General features: G+C 41.2%; 1 protein-coding gene across 4 annotated transcripts in view; it reads right to left on the bottom strand.

The window, feature by feature from the left end:
• rock1 (Rho-associated, coiled-coil containing protein kinase 1) overlaps positions 1–19,017 on the bottom strand; it is a 287,505-nt gene that overhangs the window by 95,974 nt on the left and 172,514 nt on the right. For all 4 annotated transcript variants that reach the window (XM_068031728.1, XM_068031729.1, XM_068031727.1 and 1 more), the window contains 3 exons: positions 10,415–10,521; positions 9,563–9,713; positions 8,670–8,830 (listed from right to left, as the gene is read on the bottom strand). In XM_068031728.1, the coding sequence (XP_067887829.1) occupies positions 8,670–8,830; positions 9,563–9,713; positions 10,415–10,521 (419 nt within the window). The remainder of the gene's footprint in view (positions 1–8,669; positions 8,831–9,562; positions 9,714–10,414; positions 10,522–19,017) is intronic.

Genomic DNA, 19,017 nt, shown 5'->3' with positions numbered 1-19,017 from the left:
TGTGGAACTAATCAGCTGTACTTTTCTGTTTCACCAGCCTCACTGTGACTGGTTTCACAATTCTCTCACCTTCCTGCTAAAACAAAGTTGTTGTTTAGATTTCCTAATTTCTTTTGGCACTCTTAATTTTGAATTGTGTCCTCAATCCTTGAATCCTGTGCCTGACAGAAGAACTTTCATGCACCCAAATTCTCCACACCCATTATCAAGACCTCCTGCCTCATTGTCCTTTTCGCTGGAGTACAGTCTCAGGGTGGACAATCTTTCCTTATGTAACTCAAAACCTCTCAGTTCAGGAATCAGCTCTGTCACCTTACTCTGAACATCCAATAATTTTTCATTTTCTTATAAGACGGAGATCAAATTGAACATGGGACTCTGGATGACGCCTCACAAGGACAAATACAACCTCAACGTCAACTCTTCAGACTTATATGGCAAACCTGTTACACATTGCAAAATTTAATTCGACATAGGAAGGATGTGATTGCACTGGAGAGGGTGCAGAGGAGATTCACCAGGATGTTGTCTGGGCTGGAGCATTTCAGCTATGAAGAGAGACTGGATAGGCTAGGGTTGTTTTCCTTAGAGCAGAGAAGGCTGAGGGGGGACCTGATTGAGGTATACAAAATTATGAGGGGCATTGATAGGATAGATAGGAAGAAACTTTTTTCCCTTAGCAGAGGCAGGGGACATAGATTTAAGGTAAGGGGCAGGAGGTTTAGAGGGGATTTGAGGAAAAAAAATTTCACCCAGAGGGTGGTTGGAATGTGGAACACACTGCCTGAAGGGTTGGTAGAAGCAGGAACTCTCAACATTTGAGTAGTATTTAGATGAGCACTTGAAACGCCATAGCATACAAGGCTATGGGCCAAGTGCTGGAAAATGGGATTAGAATAGATAGATGCTTGATGGCCGGCACAGACACGGTGGGCTGAAGGGCCTGTTTTTGTGCTGTATAACTCTATGACCTTCACCCACACAGTGAATCAAAAGTTTTCATGAGCTATCCATCAAAACCCTAAGATCGTTCCTGCTCAAACACATCTTCTTTTAACATGTTCTCCATATTCTTGCTTCCGATACCTAATCTCATGACATTATTTGTGTTGAACATCTCTTATCATTTGTTGGTCCATTGATTTAGTCTGTTCAGAGCCCTGTAGATTTTTGCAATGATAAGCACCACTGGCTACTGTTTTCAGAAATTTAGACACCTTGGGCAATATTCCATCCTTCAAGTATTTCTAAAAATTATAGACAACAGCAGCCCCAATACCAACCCCGGTGGTGCTCCACTAGTAACCGTTTTCTACTCCAACATTTTCCCATGCCACCACCATACTTTACTGTTAACCTATCAGCCATGTTTCAATTCAGACGAATATTTTACCATCTATCCTGTAGATGCACACCTTGTGAATCTGTGTTACATGGGGCAATGTCAAATATGTTCATGAAATCTAGATATATGGGCCTGGAGTTTCCGCTTGGTTGTGCTGCTTTTTTGGCGCAATTTGCCTGAAAGCAGTAAAACCGTCAGAAAAGATGGCAAACCTTAAAGCACAAATTGAGTTTCCAGGATAATTTGCACTAATTTCAAGAACATTGTGGTAGAAACAGGTCCTGTCCACAAAACTGACCACGCCCCAAGATCAAATTTATCACCATTGAAAGCTAATTTCGCTAATTGTGCTCATTTGCAGGCCTTTGAGGAACTTCTAAAAATTAAGTTAGCTCTTCTGGGCACAAGGAGATTAGCAGGCACGTTTTAAAAGCTTTTGAATATAATTCCATTAGTTTACTAACAAACTGACTACCGTACCCCAATATAACTATCAAATGGTTCCATCTTTTTTTTTAAAAGCCATTTTCAGTTATTTAACATCAGGTTACTGACACACGGTGGACTAGACTTCTGATGAAAATGCTTGTTTTTTGTGAAAGCATTTTCAGCTCTATGAAACCAAGTTACCACTCTTAAATACATCAAGCAATATTTTTAAGATAAAAAATTCTATAAAAATTAAGTTTAATGTCACAAAGCAGCTGCAGGACATCCTTCTGTGGAAGGGTGAGCAGCCAGAGGTTGTGGTCCAATGACATAGCCAGGAACAGGGATGAGGTCCTGAAAGAAGATTTTAGGGAGTAAGGAAGGAAATTTAAAATCAGGACCTCAACAACAGTAATCTCAGGATTACTCCCAGTGCCACATGCTAGTGAGCATAGCAATAGGAGGATTGATCGATTGAACAAGTGCCTGGTGAACTGGTGTAGGGGGGAGGGCATCAGATTTCTGAGGCATTGGGACCAGTTCTGGGGCAGGTGGGACCTGTACAAGATGGACGGGCTACACCTCAACAGGACTGGAACTAATATCCTTGCAGGGAGATTTGCTAGTGTTGTTGGGGAGGGTTTAAACTAGCTTGTCAGGAACTTGAGGGGTAGCTCAAATTGGAAGGAAGTCTCAGTAGGGGAGCATTTCGGGAACAGTGACCATAATTCCGTAAGTTTTAAGGTACTTGTGGATAAGGATAAGAGTAGTCCTCGGGTGAAGGTGCTAAATTGGGGGAAGGTTAATTATAACAATATTAGTCAGGAACTGAAGAATTTAGATTGGGGGCGGCTGTTTGAGGGTAAATCAACATCTGGCATGTGGGAGTCTTTCAAATGTCAGTTGATTAGAATACATGTTCCTGTGAGGAAGAAGGATAAGTTTGGCAAGTTTTGGGAACCTTGGATAACGAGGGATATTGTGAGCCTAGTCAAAAAGAAAAAGGAAGCATTCATAAGGGCTAGAAGGCCGGGAACAGATGAAGCCCTTGGAGGAATAGAAAGAAAGTAGGAAGGAACTTAAGCAAGGATTCAGGAGGGCTAAAAGGGGTCAGGAAAAGTCATTGGTAAACAGGATTAAGGAGAATCCCAAGGCTTTTTATACATATATAAAGAGCAAGAGGGTAACCAGGGAAAGGGTTGGCCCACTCAAGGACAGAGGAGGGAATCTATGGGTGGAGCCAGAGGAAATGGGAGAGGTACTAAATGAGTACTTTGCATCAGTATTCACCAAAGAGAAGGACTCGGTGGATGATTAGTCTAGGGAAGGGAGTGTAGATAGTCTGGGTCATGTCGTTATCAAAAAGGAGGTGGTGCTGGGCGTCTTGCATTAAGGTAGGTAAGTCCCCAGGGCCAGATGGGATCTACCCCAGAATACTGAGGGAGGCAAGGGAAGAAATTGCTGGGGCCTTGACAGAAATCTTTGTATCCTCATTGGCAACAGGTGAGGTCCCAGAGGACTGGAGAATAGCCAATGTTGTTCCTTTGTTTAAGAAGGGTAGCAAGGATAATCCAGGAAATTATAGGCCGGTGAGCCTTACGTCAGTGGTCGGGAAATTATTAGAGAGGATTCTTCGGGACAGGATTTACTCCCATTTGGAAACAAATGAACTTATTAGCGAGAGGCAGCATAGTTTTGTGAAGGGGAGGTCATGTCTCACTAAATTGATTGAGTTTTTTGAGGAAGTGACGAAGATGATTGATGAAGGAAGGGCAGTGGATGTTGTCGATATGGACTTCAGTAAAGCCTTTGACAAGGTCCCTCATGGCAGATTGGTACAAAAGGTGAAGTCACACGGGATCAGAGGTGAGCTGGCAAGATGGATACAGAACTGGCTCAGTCAAAGAAGACAGAGGGTAGCAGTGAAAGGGTGCTTTTCTGAATGGAGGGCTGTGACTAGTGGTGTTCCGAAGGGATCAGTGCTGGGACCTTTGCTGTTTGTATTATATATAAATGATTTGGAGAAAAATGTAGCTGATCTGATTAGTAAGTTTGCGGATGACATAAAGGTTGGTGGAGTTGCGGATAGTGATGAGGCTTGTCAGAGGATACAGCATGATATAGATCGGTTGGAGACTTGGGCGGAGAAATGGCAGATGGAGCTTAATCTGGCCAAATGTGAGGGAATGTATTTTGGAAGATCTAATACAGGTGGGAAGTATACAGTAAATGGCAGAACCCTTAGGAGTATTGACAGGCAGAGAGATCTGGGCGTACAGGTCCACAGGTCACTGAAAGTGGCAACGCAGGTGGATAAGGCAGTCAAGAAGGCATACGGCATGCTTGCCTTCATCGGTTGGGGCATAGACTTTAAAAATTGGCAAGTCATGCTGCAGCTATACAGAACCTTAGTTAGGAAACACTTAGAATATTGCGTGCAATTCTGGTCGCCACACTACCAGAAGGACGTGGAGGCTTTGGAGAGGGTACAGAAGAGGTTTACCAGGATGTTGCCTGGTCTGGAGTGCATTAGCTATGAGGAGAGGTTGGATAAACTCGGATTGTTTTCACTGGAATGACGGAGGTGGAGGGCCGACATGATAGAGGTTTACAAAGTTATGAGTGGCATGGACAGAGTGGATAGTCAGAAGCTTTTTCCCAGGGTGGAAGAGTCAGTTACTAGGGGACATAGGTTTAAGGTGCGAGGGGCAAAGTTTAGAGGGGATGTGCGAGGCAAGTTCTTTACACAGAGGGTGGTGAGTGCCTGGAACTTTCTGCCGGGGGAGGTGGTGGAAGCAGGTACGATAGCGACGTTTAAGAGGCATCTTGACAAATACATGAATAGGATGGGAATAAGAGGGATATGGTTCCACAGTGCGGACTGCGACACCGACCACTCCCTGGTGTGCAGCAAGGTTAGCCTCAAATCAAAGAAGCTGCATCACTCCAAGCAGAAGGGCCGCCCGCGCATCAACACTAGCAGAATTTCTCGTCCACAGCTGTTACGCAAGTTTCTAAATTCACTTGAAAAAGCCCTCCAAAACACTTCCACAGGTGATGCAGGGACCAAGTGGGCCCACATCAGAGACGCCATCTATGTCTCAGCAATGACCACCTATGGCAATTGTGTGAAGCGGAATGCAGACTGGTTTCAATCTCACTTTGAAGAGCTGGAACCTGTCATAGCCGCTAAGCGCATTGCACTGCTGAACTACAAGAAAGCCCCCAGCGAGTTAACATCCGTAGCACTTAAAGGTGGCAGTGTGGCAATGGTATTAAATCAGGAGATTAGAGAAGCATGTAGCATGGGTAATACAGTAATTATGAGTGACTTCAATCTGCATATAGACTGGGTAAACCTAATGAGCACTAATGCTGTGGAGGACGAGTTGACTGTGTTAGGGATGTTTATCTCGAGCAGTATATTAAGGAACTGACTAGAGAACAGGCTATTTTAGAATTATGAATATTTATTATTTCAAATTTAGTATTATGTAATGAGAAAGGGCTAATTAATAATCTTGTTGTAAAAGAACCTTTCGGGATGAGTGACCATAATATGATAGAATTTTACATTATATTTGAAAGTGAGGTAGTTCAATCTGAAGCCAGGGTGTTACATTTGAACAAAGGAAATTATGAAGGCATGAGGGGCAACTTGGCTGAGGTGGATTGGGAAAATACATTAAAAGGTATGACAGCACATAGGCAATGGATAGTCTTTAAAAAATTATTACATAGTTTACAGCAACTATACATTCCTTCAAGGCACAGAAACCCCAAATGAAAAGGCAGTCAACTGTGGCTGACAAAGGAAGTTAAGGATTGCATAAGATTAAAAGAAAAGGCCTATAAAGTTGCCAGAAATAGTAGTAAACCTGAGGATTGGGAGGATCTTAGAATACAGCAAAGGAGGACCAAGAAACTGATAAAGAAAGGGAGAATAGAATATGAATGTAAACTAGCAAAAAGACATAAAAACGGACTGTAAAAGCTTCTATAGGTACGCGAAAAAAGGGAAACTTTTGGCTAAGACAAATGTGGCCCCATTTCAGGCAGAATCAGGAGAATTTATAATGGGGAATAGAGAAATGGCAGAGAAGCTAAATGATTACTTTGTGTCTGTCTTCACTGAGGAAAATACAAGAAATCTCCCAGAGAGATCCAAGGGACTGGGGTGAATGAGGAATTGAAGGAAATTAGTATTTGTAAGAAGGTTGTATTGGAGAAATTAAAGGGGCTGAAGGTTGATAAGTCCCCGGGACCTGATATTCTACATCCCAGAGTGTTGAAAGAGGTAGCTATGGAGATAGTGGATGCATTGGTGATCAAAATTCTATGATTCTGGAATGGTTCCTGCAGATTGGAAGGTGGCAAATGTCACCCAACTATTTAAAAAGGGAGGGAAGAGAGTAAACAGGGAACTACAGACCTGTTAGCCTCAAAGCAGCAGTAGGAAAATTCTAGAATCTATTATAAAGGATGTGATAAATGGACACTTGGATAATAACGATCTGATTGGGCATAGTCAACATGGATTTATGAATGGGAAATCATGTTTGTCGAACCTGTTGGCGTTTTTTTGAGGATGTTACTGACAGAATTGATAAAGGAGTTGGTACGTGCAGTATACTTGGATTTTCAGAAGGCTTTTAATAAAGTCCCCCATAGGAGGTTGGTTAGCAAAATTAAAGCATGTGGGATAGGAGGTAATATACTGGCATGGATTAAAGATTGGTTAACAGGCAGAAAACAGAGAGTAGGAATAAACAGGTCATTCTCACGTTGGCAGTGTGTGACTAGTGAGGTACCGTAAGGATCAGTACTTGGGCCCCAGCTGTTCACAATTTTGTTCAATGATGTGGATGTGGTGACCAAATGTAATATTTCCAAGTTCGTGGATGACACAAAACTAGATGGGAATGTGTGTTGTGAGGAAGATGCAAAGCAGCTTCAAGGGGATTTGGACAGGTTGAGTGAATAGGCTAGAACATGACAGATGGAATATAATGTGGAAAAATGAGGGGTTATCCACTTTGGTAGGAGGAACAAATGTGCAGAGTATTTCTTAATTGGTAAGAGATTAGCAAGTGTAGATGTACAAAGGGACCTGGGTTTCCTCATCAATAAGTCACTGAAACTAACATGCAGGTGCAGCAAGCAATTAGGAAGGCTAATGGCATGTCAGCCTTTATTGCAAGAGGATTTGAGTACAGGAGTAGTGAAGCCTCGTTTCAATTGTATAGAACCTTGGTTAGACTGTACCTGGAGTACTGTGTGCAGTTTTGGTCCCCTTACCTTAGAAAGAATATTATTGTCGTAAACCGAGTACAACGAAGGTTCACCAGACTTGTTCCCGGGATAGTGGGGACTGTCCTGTGAAGAGAGACTGGGGAACCTGGGCTTGTATTCTCTAGAGTTTCGAAGAATGAGAGGTGATCTCATTGAAACTACAAAATACTGACAGGGATAGACAGGGCAGATGCAGCTATGATATTTCCCCTGATTGGGGAGTCTAGGACCAGGGGACACAATTTCAAAATAAGGGGGAAGCCACTTGGGACCAAGATGAGGAGAAATTTCTTTCCTCAGAAGGGTTGTGAATCTTTGGAATTCTCGACCCAGAGGGCTGGGGAAGCTCAGTCACTGAGTATGTTTCAAGCAGGAGATTAACAGATTTCTAAATACCAATGATATAAAGGATTATGGGGGTAGTGTGGGAAAAAGGCTTTAAAGTGGATGATCAGCCATGATCGTATTGAGTGGCAGAACAGGCTCGATGGGCTGAATGGCCTGCTACTATGTTCCTAAAACCACTGCCTGATTGCTTGGCTCATGGAAGATTATGCATTTGCCGCTATGCAAGTGAGTTTGAGCAGGAATTTGGAAAAAAATACACTTCTCAAAACTAGAATAATTTATGCCCGGATCACTGAATGTGCCCAAAGTAGAAACTCTACCCTATAATATTTACAACCTCACCTTAAGTCACCCTTTCTATATTGAAATCCAGCAGAGTGATCAGACACAACCTACCCCTGCTGAACCCATGCTGTAATCAAACTGTACTTCACATGATCTCTTTTGCTATCTGTCAAAGTTTAAAACTCTTTCCACACAATCAAGGTAAGGCCAAGAGATATAAATCATTTACGGGTTAATCCCACTCTTTTTTTTTGAAAAGTTGGCACTTTCGTTACTTTCCAATTCATTGGGATGTTATCTGATTCCAGTGAGCGTTGAAAGAAACATAAAACATGGAAACATAGAAAATAGGAGCAGAAGTAGGGCCTTCAGCCCTGCTCCGCCATTCAAAAGAGATCATGGCTGATCGTCTAATTCAGTACTCTGTTCCCGCTTTCTCCCCATATCCCTTGATTCCTATAGAAAGATGCTGGTGAAGAGATCTATAATCTCCTCAGCCAACTCTATCAACAGCCTTGGTTGGACATTCTCAGAGTGTGGAACCCCATTTACATGTAGCTTCCTAAACATTTCTAACATGCCTTCCCTTCTGATACTAAGAGTTTCAAGTTTTCACTCTCCTCTAAGCCTCTCTCAAAACTTAGGTACCTCTTTCTCCTCCTTTCCAACAGTTCAAAAAAAGTTATAAAACCATGGTTCAGCTCCACAAAATTATTGCTTAAGAAACAAATTTCGAACAATATGTTTGTCATATAAACAAAGTGATATAACATAACATGTTACAAGCTCTCATAAAAATGACCTACTAGTTTACTCAGGACTGACTCTCTGCAGTTATAAAAGGTACTTAATACACATTTACCTTAATGTTGTTTTTCCTACATCTACTGTTAGATTCATATCTTAAGATAAATACTAAAACTCTAAAAATGTTCAAAAGTGGTTAGAAACATTGGTTTACATCTCTCACCTCATCCTCCAATCTCTCCTTCTGCTTAGTGAGCTGTTCCACTTTTTGTTGGAACTGCTTTAAATCAACTTCCAACATAGAACACTTTTTTTCCACTTCCATCACCTGATTCTCTGCTCTCTGCCTGGACATCCTCTCCTCTCTCAGCTTGTTATCCATTTCTGAACAGCAACAAATGAGTTTAAGAATACATCGACATTTTAGGGCAATAGCATTATTAAATTGACTATTTTATCATCGACTGATGATAGTGAGATGCTAAAGACAATACAAATATAGAACATGCTCTGAATCAATAAAACAACTAAATGAAGTTTCAGAAAATCTCAACTGCTAGTAAAATCATTGTAGCTGAGATATAATACATTGAATCAGGAAGTCATAAAAGTCAGTTTAAACTTGAAATACTTGTTTTACTCAGACCAGGTCAAAGCTTCTTCACACACCTAGTTTATACTGACCCCTCTGTAAATTCACATCCACTGTGCATTTAAAAAAATGCACATTAAGACGATTAACTTCTTTATCATTCATACACTAGAAAAAATATTTCTGGAATTCTGCATAACAACCACCAGACAGAAAAGTTTGAAAGATCATTCTGAACTACCATTAAAAACTCATATTGGATGAGGCGACCAATATATCTTTTAAACAATGAGTTTCATCATGGGTATACAATAAGTATATTTGTATCTCTGTCAGGGCTGAGACAAAGCCAGCATTGATGTAACCATTTATTCCTTAATAAGTGGAAAAGTCTGATGTGGCATACACATATATATAGGAATGTGAATTTCAGCATATGTGCTGTATGCATAAGATTAGCCCCAGGATTTACACTGAAGTCCTTGAATTCACTTGCACGAAAAATAATCTTAGCAAATACTAACCGCTCATGGCCACAGACTTTGCTTCTTCTATAGACTCATACTCATCTACCAATCGTGCTTTAGTTATTTTGTGCTCTGTAATTTCTTGATCCAGCTGCTGCTGTAACATTTTATGTTTGTAATTCATGTCTATTTCCAGGTTATTCTTTTCCTATGGTGAAAAGGAATTATGGAAAGATTATTCACATTGAGTGTAACAGATTGAGCAAGCACATCTTACTTGGTGGAATTGAAGATAAGAAAGTGTTTCCACAATTGTTCACAAGGCATTACCAATCTCAGCTGTACTGCAGTGGGAAGTGCTGAGTAAAGGCAGGCACCTTCTCACACATAGGCGCAATCATTCATGGGTTCTAATATGTACCTCCTTGTGGCAGTTACAAAGGGCTACCTGTCCTCCCTTATAGCAATGAATAATGCAAGATACAGAAGGGGAAATAGGATAAATATCAATTGACAATTTTCTTTAAGCAAGTTCATGTGGAAAAGTTCATTTTATTCTTTATATTTGTCCTCCTGAATACTTAGCCACTTAGCTTTTACACAGATGGTAATTGTGTGCTGTCCATATATTGTGTTGTAAACTTAATTACCAAACACCGCTGCACTTTTGAAAAGGGTAGAAGAAATGGAATTGCTGAGGCATGAAGGAAAATAAATGACATTATTTCCACGTAACCTTCACAGACATTATGCCAAAAGCAAAATAATGCAAATGTTGGAAACATGAAATAAAAAAAAAATGCTGGAAATACTAAACACGTCAGGCACCATCGGTGGAGAGAGAGAAACAGTTAACATTTCAGGTCAATGACCTTTCAACAGATATTATCCCGGTTCTGCATTAGTTACCTTCTCCAGATTGCTAAGCTTGTCTTGTGCCTGCTTCTTTTCCATCTCTGCTTTAGAAAGGTTAATTTTTATCATTTTCAATTCTTCTTGTAAACAATTAGTCCGAGCTGAAAGAAAAAATTGCCATTACCTGATTGTTCATTTCTGCTTAGGGATTTTTTTGGAAGAGATGCAGCAAAAGCCTACCAACAAGATCCCCCTCACACCCCTCTAGTGGCCTTGTAGGTAAATACAATATCCAGTGCAATATTAAGATATACAGACCACTGGTCCCAGGTTCAATCCATGGTCTGTACTGAGTTAGCAGATCTCAATTGGGGCAGCAGTTGGAGTCCTACACCTGATCTTCTTGGGCTATGAAGCAAAATCAGTCAGTGTTCCTGCTCGCAAAAGTTATTCAGAAAACCCTGCTCCAAAGTACTCAGTGAGGACAGAATCAGATTCTGTTGCGATACCCTGCTGATGCACATCATCTCAGCAGGACTTCTAACATCTGTGAACTGTATCCCAGCAAGAGTCTTCAGGAGCAGAGACAAGAAAAGTGAAAACTAGAAGAAAAATATAGCAAGTCTCTGGGTTGATACCAATAAAAGAGGGAAAAATCTAGGTGCTAAAGGTCTAGAACTTGGTTCCCACCAATCTGCCAGGGCAAACAGAGTGCAGGGTATGACTCTACAGCAGAGCAGCTAAGGTTTACTTGACCACAAGCTTCATTTACACAAAACCAATGAGCTGGGCATCCCCAGGCAGCTCACCAGTGGAGAAGATTTTAATTTCTGGTCTCCACATCACCGGCAATGTCCCTCAGCTAGGTTCTAGAAGAGGGGAGTACTGATTGGGAAGAAGAGGAGGGGAGCAATTGGGAAAGAGACAGGGCAATGATAGGGAAACGGAATGGTTGAGGGGGGGGGAAAACAGCAATCGGGAGAGGGCGTAATCGGGGTCCAACAACAGCATATAGCATAATTTTCATGCACCCAAATATGCAAAGAGTCTAACGCCGCTTCCAGTGCGAGTCCTGAACACCTCTTTTTCTGCCTTCACCGATATAGCGGCAGGTGTACATCCAGTGTGTAATGAACACATACACCCAACCCATTATATTGTAAGCTTAAGCCCCGTTTTGCACCTGTAAAACTATCCCTTAGAGTGAGGAAGGGTTAGGAAAAACTTCTGTACATGTAAGATTGCTGGACTATGGAGTGCTTTGCCTCAAGTGGTTGAGGTATAGACCATGGTTTCCTAAAAGGGAAAACTGATAAAAATTTGAAGCAAAGGAAAATACAAAGTTATGGGGAGAGAGTAATGCAGTAGAATTACTTTTGGATTGCTTTAACAAAGAGTTGGCAGACACACAGGCAGACTCCTTCTATGTTGTAAAGTTGGTTATATGTTATTCCCTATTTAAATAATAAATAACATTTACAGAATGATTTTCAATTTAACACAAGGAAGATAATAAGGTTGCTCTATGATGTTCCCGTTCACACTTTGCCTTTATAACTCTCTTCCTCAGCATCTCTACCTTGCAACTTCCCTCCCTCCATTAAAAAAATCTTAAGGTCCTCCTCTTCGACTGTTTTTGCACTTCTAACTTCCATCCTTCCTTCCCTACTCGGCCTGGTGTCCAATCACTATCTACCATCCTATAAACTGCTCTGAGACTTCCCTATAAGTAATGCGTGCTATAGAAATCAAAGTTCTTGCTATTTTGAGATCAGAACTGTTGTAGAAATACATAGAGGTTACAACACAGAAGCAGGCTATTAGGCCCAACCAGTCATGTCAGTATTTACCCTCGCCTTGAATAAATAGTTCTGATCACATTTACTTATTTTGTTCCCATATTGCTTCAACTCCTTTTCCTTCACCAACCTATAAAATCTAATTATGAATGGTGACATGGTTTCTGCCTTAACCACTAACACTGCAAGTGAATTCCACAGCCTCACAATTCTCTCAGCAAAGAAGTATCTCCGACAGTATTATGATCAACGTTATTCAAATACTCTGTCACTGAAACATGCTCCACTGCATTCCCCAGAACTAAATCCAGCTTTGCTTCCTTCCTCATTGCGCTGGAAACACACTGGATCAAGAAAGTTCTCCTGCAAACATTTCAGGAATTCCTCCCCCTCTTTGCTCTTTACACTGTTACTATCCCAATCTATATTAGGATAATTGAGATCCCACATTATCACAACTTAATGCTCTTGCAGCTTTCTGTAGCCTGCCTACAGATTTGCTCCTCTATCACCTTCCCACTATTTTGTGGCCTAAAGTATACATCCAGTAGCCTAACAGCTTCTCTATTATTTCTAAATGCTAACCAAATAGGATTATCTTACCAAATAAAGTATCTGTTCTAAATATCTTACATTTAATTCTGTATCTAGGGTGGCTCATTCTTGTCCTTTCAATTACTGGACACAGTCTGCTTCTGTTTATCCTGTGCCATCCTTTCATAATTTTAAACACTTCTCTCATATCATCACTATATCTGTGTTGTTCTAAAGAAAAAGGACATAATTTTTCAAATCATTCGTTGTATCAGATATGGTGGCAATAACAGAGACCTGACTCAAAGAAAAGGAGGATTGGGAATGTAATTCCTGGATACAAAGTGATCAGGAAAGACCCCCTTTTGGTTAGCATTAAGAAACAAAAGAGGAGCTATTAGTGTAACGGACAGGGACGGGGAGGAATTCCTCATATGCGTACACAAAAACTTTCTTGAACAGTGTGTTTCCTGCTCAACGAGGAAGGATAGAATGCTGGCTCTAGTTCTGGGGAATGAAGTGGAGCAGTGGAGCATGTTTCAGTGGGAGAGCATTTGGGGAACAATAATTTGTATTTTTATAGCAACTGTGATCTTAACACCACCTGGTATAGAACAGGTATGGAAAAGGACAAGGAAGAATCATGCATAAAAATACCTTACTGGAGGAGGGCTAACTTCAGCGAGTTGAAACTGGATCTGGTCCAGGTGGATTGGAATCAAAAATTGGTAGGCAAAACAGTAATTGAACAATGGGAGGCCTTCAAAGAGGAGATGGTTCAGGTACAGTCTGAACACATTCCCATCAGGGGGACAGGAAGGGCATCTAAAGCTCAAGTTCCCTAGATGAATAAAGATTTATAGAGGTTGAAATGATTTGCATCGGTGTTCAAAATCATGAACCATTTTGATGGTGTACATTAAGACAAACTGTTTCCAGTGGCAGAGGGGCCAGTAACCAGAGGACATAGATTTAAAATGATAGACAAAAAAAAGCAGAGACAACAGGAGGAAACTTCTTTTTTGTACACAGCAGATTGTTATGATTTGGAATGCACTGCATGAAAGGGTGACAGAAGCAGATTCAACAGCATCATTCAAAAGAGAATTGGATAAATACTTGAAGTGGAAAAAAATTACAGGGCTGTGGCATTAATTGATAGCACTGCCAAAAAGCCAACAGAGGCAGGATGTGCTGAATGATCTCCTTCTGTGCTATACCATTCTATGATTCACATTTCCTCATACCTCCTGAATCAGTGCTGTACAGCATCAATACACCTCCCATAGTGCAGAGCCCAATGCTGCACACAGTACACTGAGGCCTTTGGTTTTTCTATAGGCTAATTACCTCGATTTTAATATTCTATACCTTGAGATAGGACCTTAGAATTGCATTAGTTTTTTAAAAAAGAAAACAGCCTCAGCAACCTGCAGCACTGCTTTTAATGTTTTATGAACATGTTCGCCCAAGTTCTTCTGCTGTTCACAGCACCAAGCCTGCTTCCTTCCAGAGTATAATTAGTTATTTTTTTTAACCAAATGCATCCCCTCACACTTACTAACATTAAATAACAAAAGGAAGTTTTAAAGAAACAGTGATCAAAAAAACACTACTTTTCAGGTAAAAGATGGGAGTTATAAACAGTTTATCGACTCTGATGTCATAGAAGCATAGGAACTGGAGTAGGCCATTCAGCCCCGAGAGCCTCCACTGGCATTCAATTAGATCATTGCAGATCTGTACCTCATCTTTATTTACTTGGCTTTGTTCCCTTTTCTTACTGAACAAAAGATCCATCAATCATATTCTTGAAAATTTCAATTGAGCCAGCTTCCACAACCTTTTGGGGGAAATGAGTTCCAGATTTCCACTACCCTTTGTGCGCAAAAAGTGTTTCTTGATTTCACTCCGAAATGGCCTAGCTGTAATTTTAAGATTATGCTCTCTTGTTCTGGATTCCTCACCAGAGGAAATAGCTTCTCTGTACTTACTGTATCAAATCCCTTAATTATTACCATAATTAGATTGCCCATCAACCTTCTGAATTCAACGGATCTCATAACTTAACCCACCCTTTAAGCTCTGGCATCATTCTGTCATTCTGATGAATGCACAAGGTACCTCATCCAAACCCAGTATATTTCTCCTGAGATTCAGTGCCCAATAATGAATGCAGTACTCCAGATGGGGTCTGACCAAGACTCTGTACAACTGAAGCATAATTTCCTCACTTTTGAATTCCAGTCCTTCAGATAAAGGCCAACATTCCATTAGCTTTTTTGATTCCTTTTGTACCTGTGCACTAGCTTTTAATGATTTGTTTATATGGATACTTAATTCCTTTGCTCCACCACAGCTCCTAGCCTTTCACCATTAAGGAAGCATTCCAATTTGTCAAACTGCAAGAGCAAATATCTAGGTAATGGTTAAAAATTAACTGAAACAAAAGATTAGCTTGTCTTGTCTACCATTGGTAGTCACTCTCCAGTTACAATGCCTAATGTCTGGAACTCTCCAATCATCTCCACTTGGCCACTTCCCTCCTTCCTCCCAATCTTCAAAAACCCTATGTAACATCCTTTATTCAATTGGGCAGGCTATCCTTTCTTTTCCCCCATTGATCCCTCCTGCTCAGCGTCTATTCTTTCTCCTTTACCCTAGAAACTGCTCTGAAATTTCTCTCAGTACTGGAAATGTGCTTATAGAAATTTAAGTTATTTTTATTATAAATTAACATTTAACTGAGTTCCCGTTTTTATTATTCATTATAATTATATAGTCTAACATTTATTTTCAAATGATGTTCAGGGAGTTCATGAGGACTAAATAGAGCACATGGTATGTTACTTAACTACATAGACTTGGACGATTCTAAGCTCAATTCTTAGTCTGCATTGTTAGCTGATATCAACCTATGCCTCAGTACTTCAGGCTAGAGGGGCAAAAAAAAAAAAATCAGTAGTAGTTACCCCCCATTTTTGTTTATGACCCACCACTTCCTGTTGGAAGCTTGCATATGTAACAAAAATAAAATTGGACACAAACTGAAATCTTCTGCATACCCTACTGCCGCTCACTATTCACATGAAAATGTCTATTTGGATGAGCCATTGCCATTCAGGAAATCATACCACCACCATGAAGCTGAACCTTTCAGAAAAAAAATGGGATGGGGATGAGGGTCAGTTTAATTTTTTTATAACTACTCACATATGTGTGCACTTCACAATCAAATTACACATCTTCCAAACGATGTTTTAAAAATTTCCCTACTGCACTGGGTTATTTGCTAAAATTTTAGACAGTCATAAATCACTTCCAAGTGGACAAATGTTCACAGCACTAAGCTCCCTTCACAAAATTCTGCACAATTTTGGTATCCTCACATGTGGGTAATATAGTGGCTTTGGAAAAGGTTCATAGGAGAGCTACAAGAATGATTCCTAGCTAAAGAATCTTAGTTACTCAGATTAGCTAAAGGAGCTGCATCTGTTTACTTTAGGGCAGCAAAGATTTAGAGACAATCAGATAGAGCTTTATAAAATAATGGAAGGGCTGGATAGTGTGCCATGTGATAAAATATTCCAGTTAGACAGATGGCGGAGGACTAAGGGCCATGCATTTAAGCTATGCAACAGTAGAAATAGACTGGATGTTATTGTTTTTTTCTTTTCCCAGAGAGTTGCAAGTCTCTGTAATATGATGCTGGCTAGTGTGGTGGGTGCTGATTCTCTGTATGCCTTCAAAAGGGAGTTGGACTAGTTCTTGACTGGGGCAAAGACTGCATCATATAGAAGGGAAGTATTTAAGTGGCTTTACAGGTGATACATGCCTCATCCGATTTCCTGAACTGATTATGATTGCCAGCGTCAGGGGCCAGAGTATTTTCTCCCTGGTTTGCCCAGGGTTTTTCTGGCATTTTTTTTTGACTCTCGCAGGAGATTACATGGCTCCTGGGTAAGGGGAGGTTGGAAGTATCTGGTCATGATGTTCCAGTCGTTATGAGTTTGGACAAGCCTGATGGGCCAGCTGGTCTTATCCTGCCTGTCATTTTCAAGTGTTTGTATATGGTACAAATCACCAATTCAGTTTCCAGTGACGTTCCACAGGGCTCAGTAGTAGGACCCCTGCTTTTTGCGGTATATATACATATATAAACGATTTGGACATAAATGTAGGAGGCATAATCAAAAAGTTTGGAGCCGACATGAAAATTGGCCCTGTGGTTGATAGCGAGGATAGCTGTAGACTGCAGGAAGATATCAATCGACTGGTAAGGTGGGCAGGAAAGCGGAAAATGGAATTCAACTCGAAGAGTGAAGTGATGCATTTGGGAAGGTCAAACAAGGCAAAGGAATACACAATTAACAGGAGAATACGGAGAGGTGCAGAGGAAGTGAGGGACCTTGGAGTGAATCTAAAGATCTCTAAAGGTAGCAGGACAGGTCGATAAGGTGGTTAAGAAGGCAGATGGAATCCTTTCCTTTATTAGCCGAGGTATAGAATGTAACAGCAGGGAGGTTATACTGGAACTGTATAAATCATTAGTTAGGCCACAACTTGAGTACTGTGTGCAGTTCTGGTCACTTCATTACAGAAAGGATACAGTTGCACTGGAGAAGGTTCAGATGAGATTTACGAGAATGTTGCCAGGACTGGAAAAATGCAGTTATGAGGAAAGATTAGACAGGCTGGGGTTGTTTCCCTTGGAACAGAGGAGGCTGAGGGGGATTTGATTGAGATGTACAAAATTATGAGGGGCCTGGATAGAGTGGATGGTAAGGGCCTATTTACCTTAGCAGAGAGGCCAGTGACAAGGGAGCATAGATTTAAAGTGAATGGTAGAAAGATTAGCGGGGAGATGGGAGAAATGTTTTCACCCAGAGGGTGGTAGGGGTTTGGAACTCACTGCCTGTAAGAGTAATAGAGGCAGAAACCCTCAACTCATTTAAAAGGTGTCTGGATATGCACCTTAAGTGCCGTAATCTGCAGGGCTACAAATCAAATGCTGGAAGGTGGGACAAGGCTGGGTGGCTCGTTTCCGGCCGGTGCAGACACAATGGACCAAGTGGCCTGTTTTCTGAGCCGTAAACTTTCTATAATTCAGCAAGCATTGTAAGAGGCTTGTAAAGGTAGATGAAGAATGGGGAAAAGTTACACTTTTGAAGAAGGATGTTCTTCAGAGAATAAGGTTTCAGCATATTGGTTTGGTAATTTAGGAGGGTTTTTACTTGTTCCTAACCATGCTATTACAATCCTGACAGTAGTTAGACATGCTGATCTGTTAATTAAAAACGGTGCCGCAAGGAATATTGACTCATCAATAGTGATCTCATAGAATGGAATGCCGCACTCCACTGAGTTCCAGATTGGAACCAAGCAGTATGGGGGTGCAGATGAGAGACCAAATGCATCCCCAGAGGCGGAGGAAAAAATTGGACAGCCTTATTATTAACATAATGTTGCATGTGCCTCTGCTAGAAAACAACATTAACAAAGACCTGGGAGAATATTGGCCACTTACTCGTTGCACAACTGTGGTTTACACTTCTATTTCTCCTACCAAGCCCCTCTGTGTATGCTTGCAGAATTTGAGAGTTTTGTGCTAAATGGGAAGGCTGTTAGCCAAGTTGTTCCAATACAGCTACAACACTGGCATCTACTCAAAAATGTGGAAAATTACTCAGGCATGTCCCGTCCACATAAAGCAGGACAAATCCAATCCGGCCAATTACTGCCCCATCAGCCTACACTTAACGATTAGCAAAGTGACGGAAAGGGTCGTTGACAATGCTATGAAATGACACTCAGCAATAACCTGTTCACCAATGCTCAGTTTGGTTCCACCAGGGCATTCAGCTCTTGACCTCATTACAGCCTTGGTCCAAACATGGACTAAGGAGTTGAGTTCCAGAGGTGAGGTGAGAATGACTGCCCTTAACAGAGTGTGGCATTAAGGAGCCCTAGCAAAACTGAAGTCAATGGGACTCGGGGGCAAAATTCTCCACTAGTTGGAGTCACACCTAGCACAAAGGAAGACGGTTGTGGTCATTGGAAGTCAATCATCTCAGTCCGAGGATATCACTGCACGAGTTCCTCAGGGTAGTGTCCTAGGCCGAACCATCTTCAGTTGTTTTATTAATGACCCTCCCTCCATCATAAGGTCAGAAGTGGGAATGTTCGCTGATGACTGCCGAGTGTTCCGTACCATTCACAACTCCTCAGATACTGAAGCAGTCTGTGCCCGCATGCAGAAAGGCCTGGACAACATTCAGACTTGGGCTGATAAGTGACAAGTAACATTCTCACCACACAAGTGCT

The sequence above is a fragment of the Heterodontus francisci genome, chromosome 5 (assembly GCF_036365525.1).
Source record: "Heterodontus francisci isolate sHetFra1 chromosome 5, sHetFra1.hap1, whole genome shotgun sequence".
In the NCBI taxonomy this organism is placed as follows: Eukaryota; Metazoa; Chordata; class Chondrichthyes; order Heterodontiformes; family Heterodontidae; genus Heterodontus; species Heterodontus francisci.
Note: the sequence above shows the minus strand (reverse complement) of the source record. Positions and strands in the feature narration are given on the sequence as shown.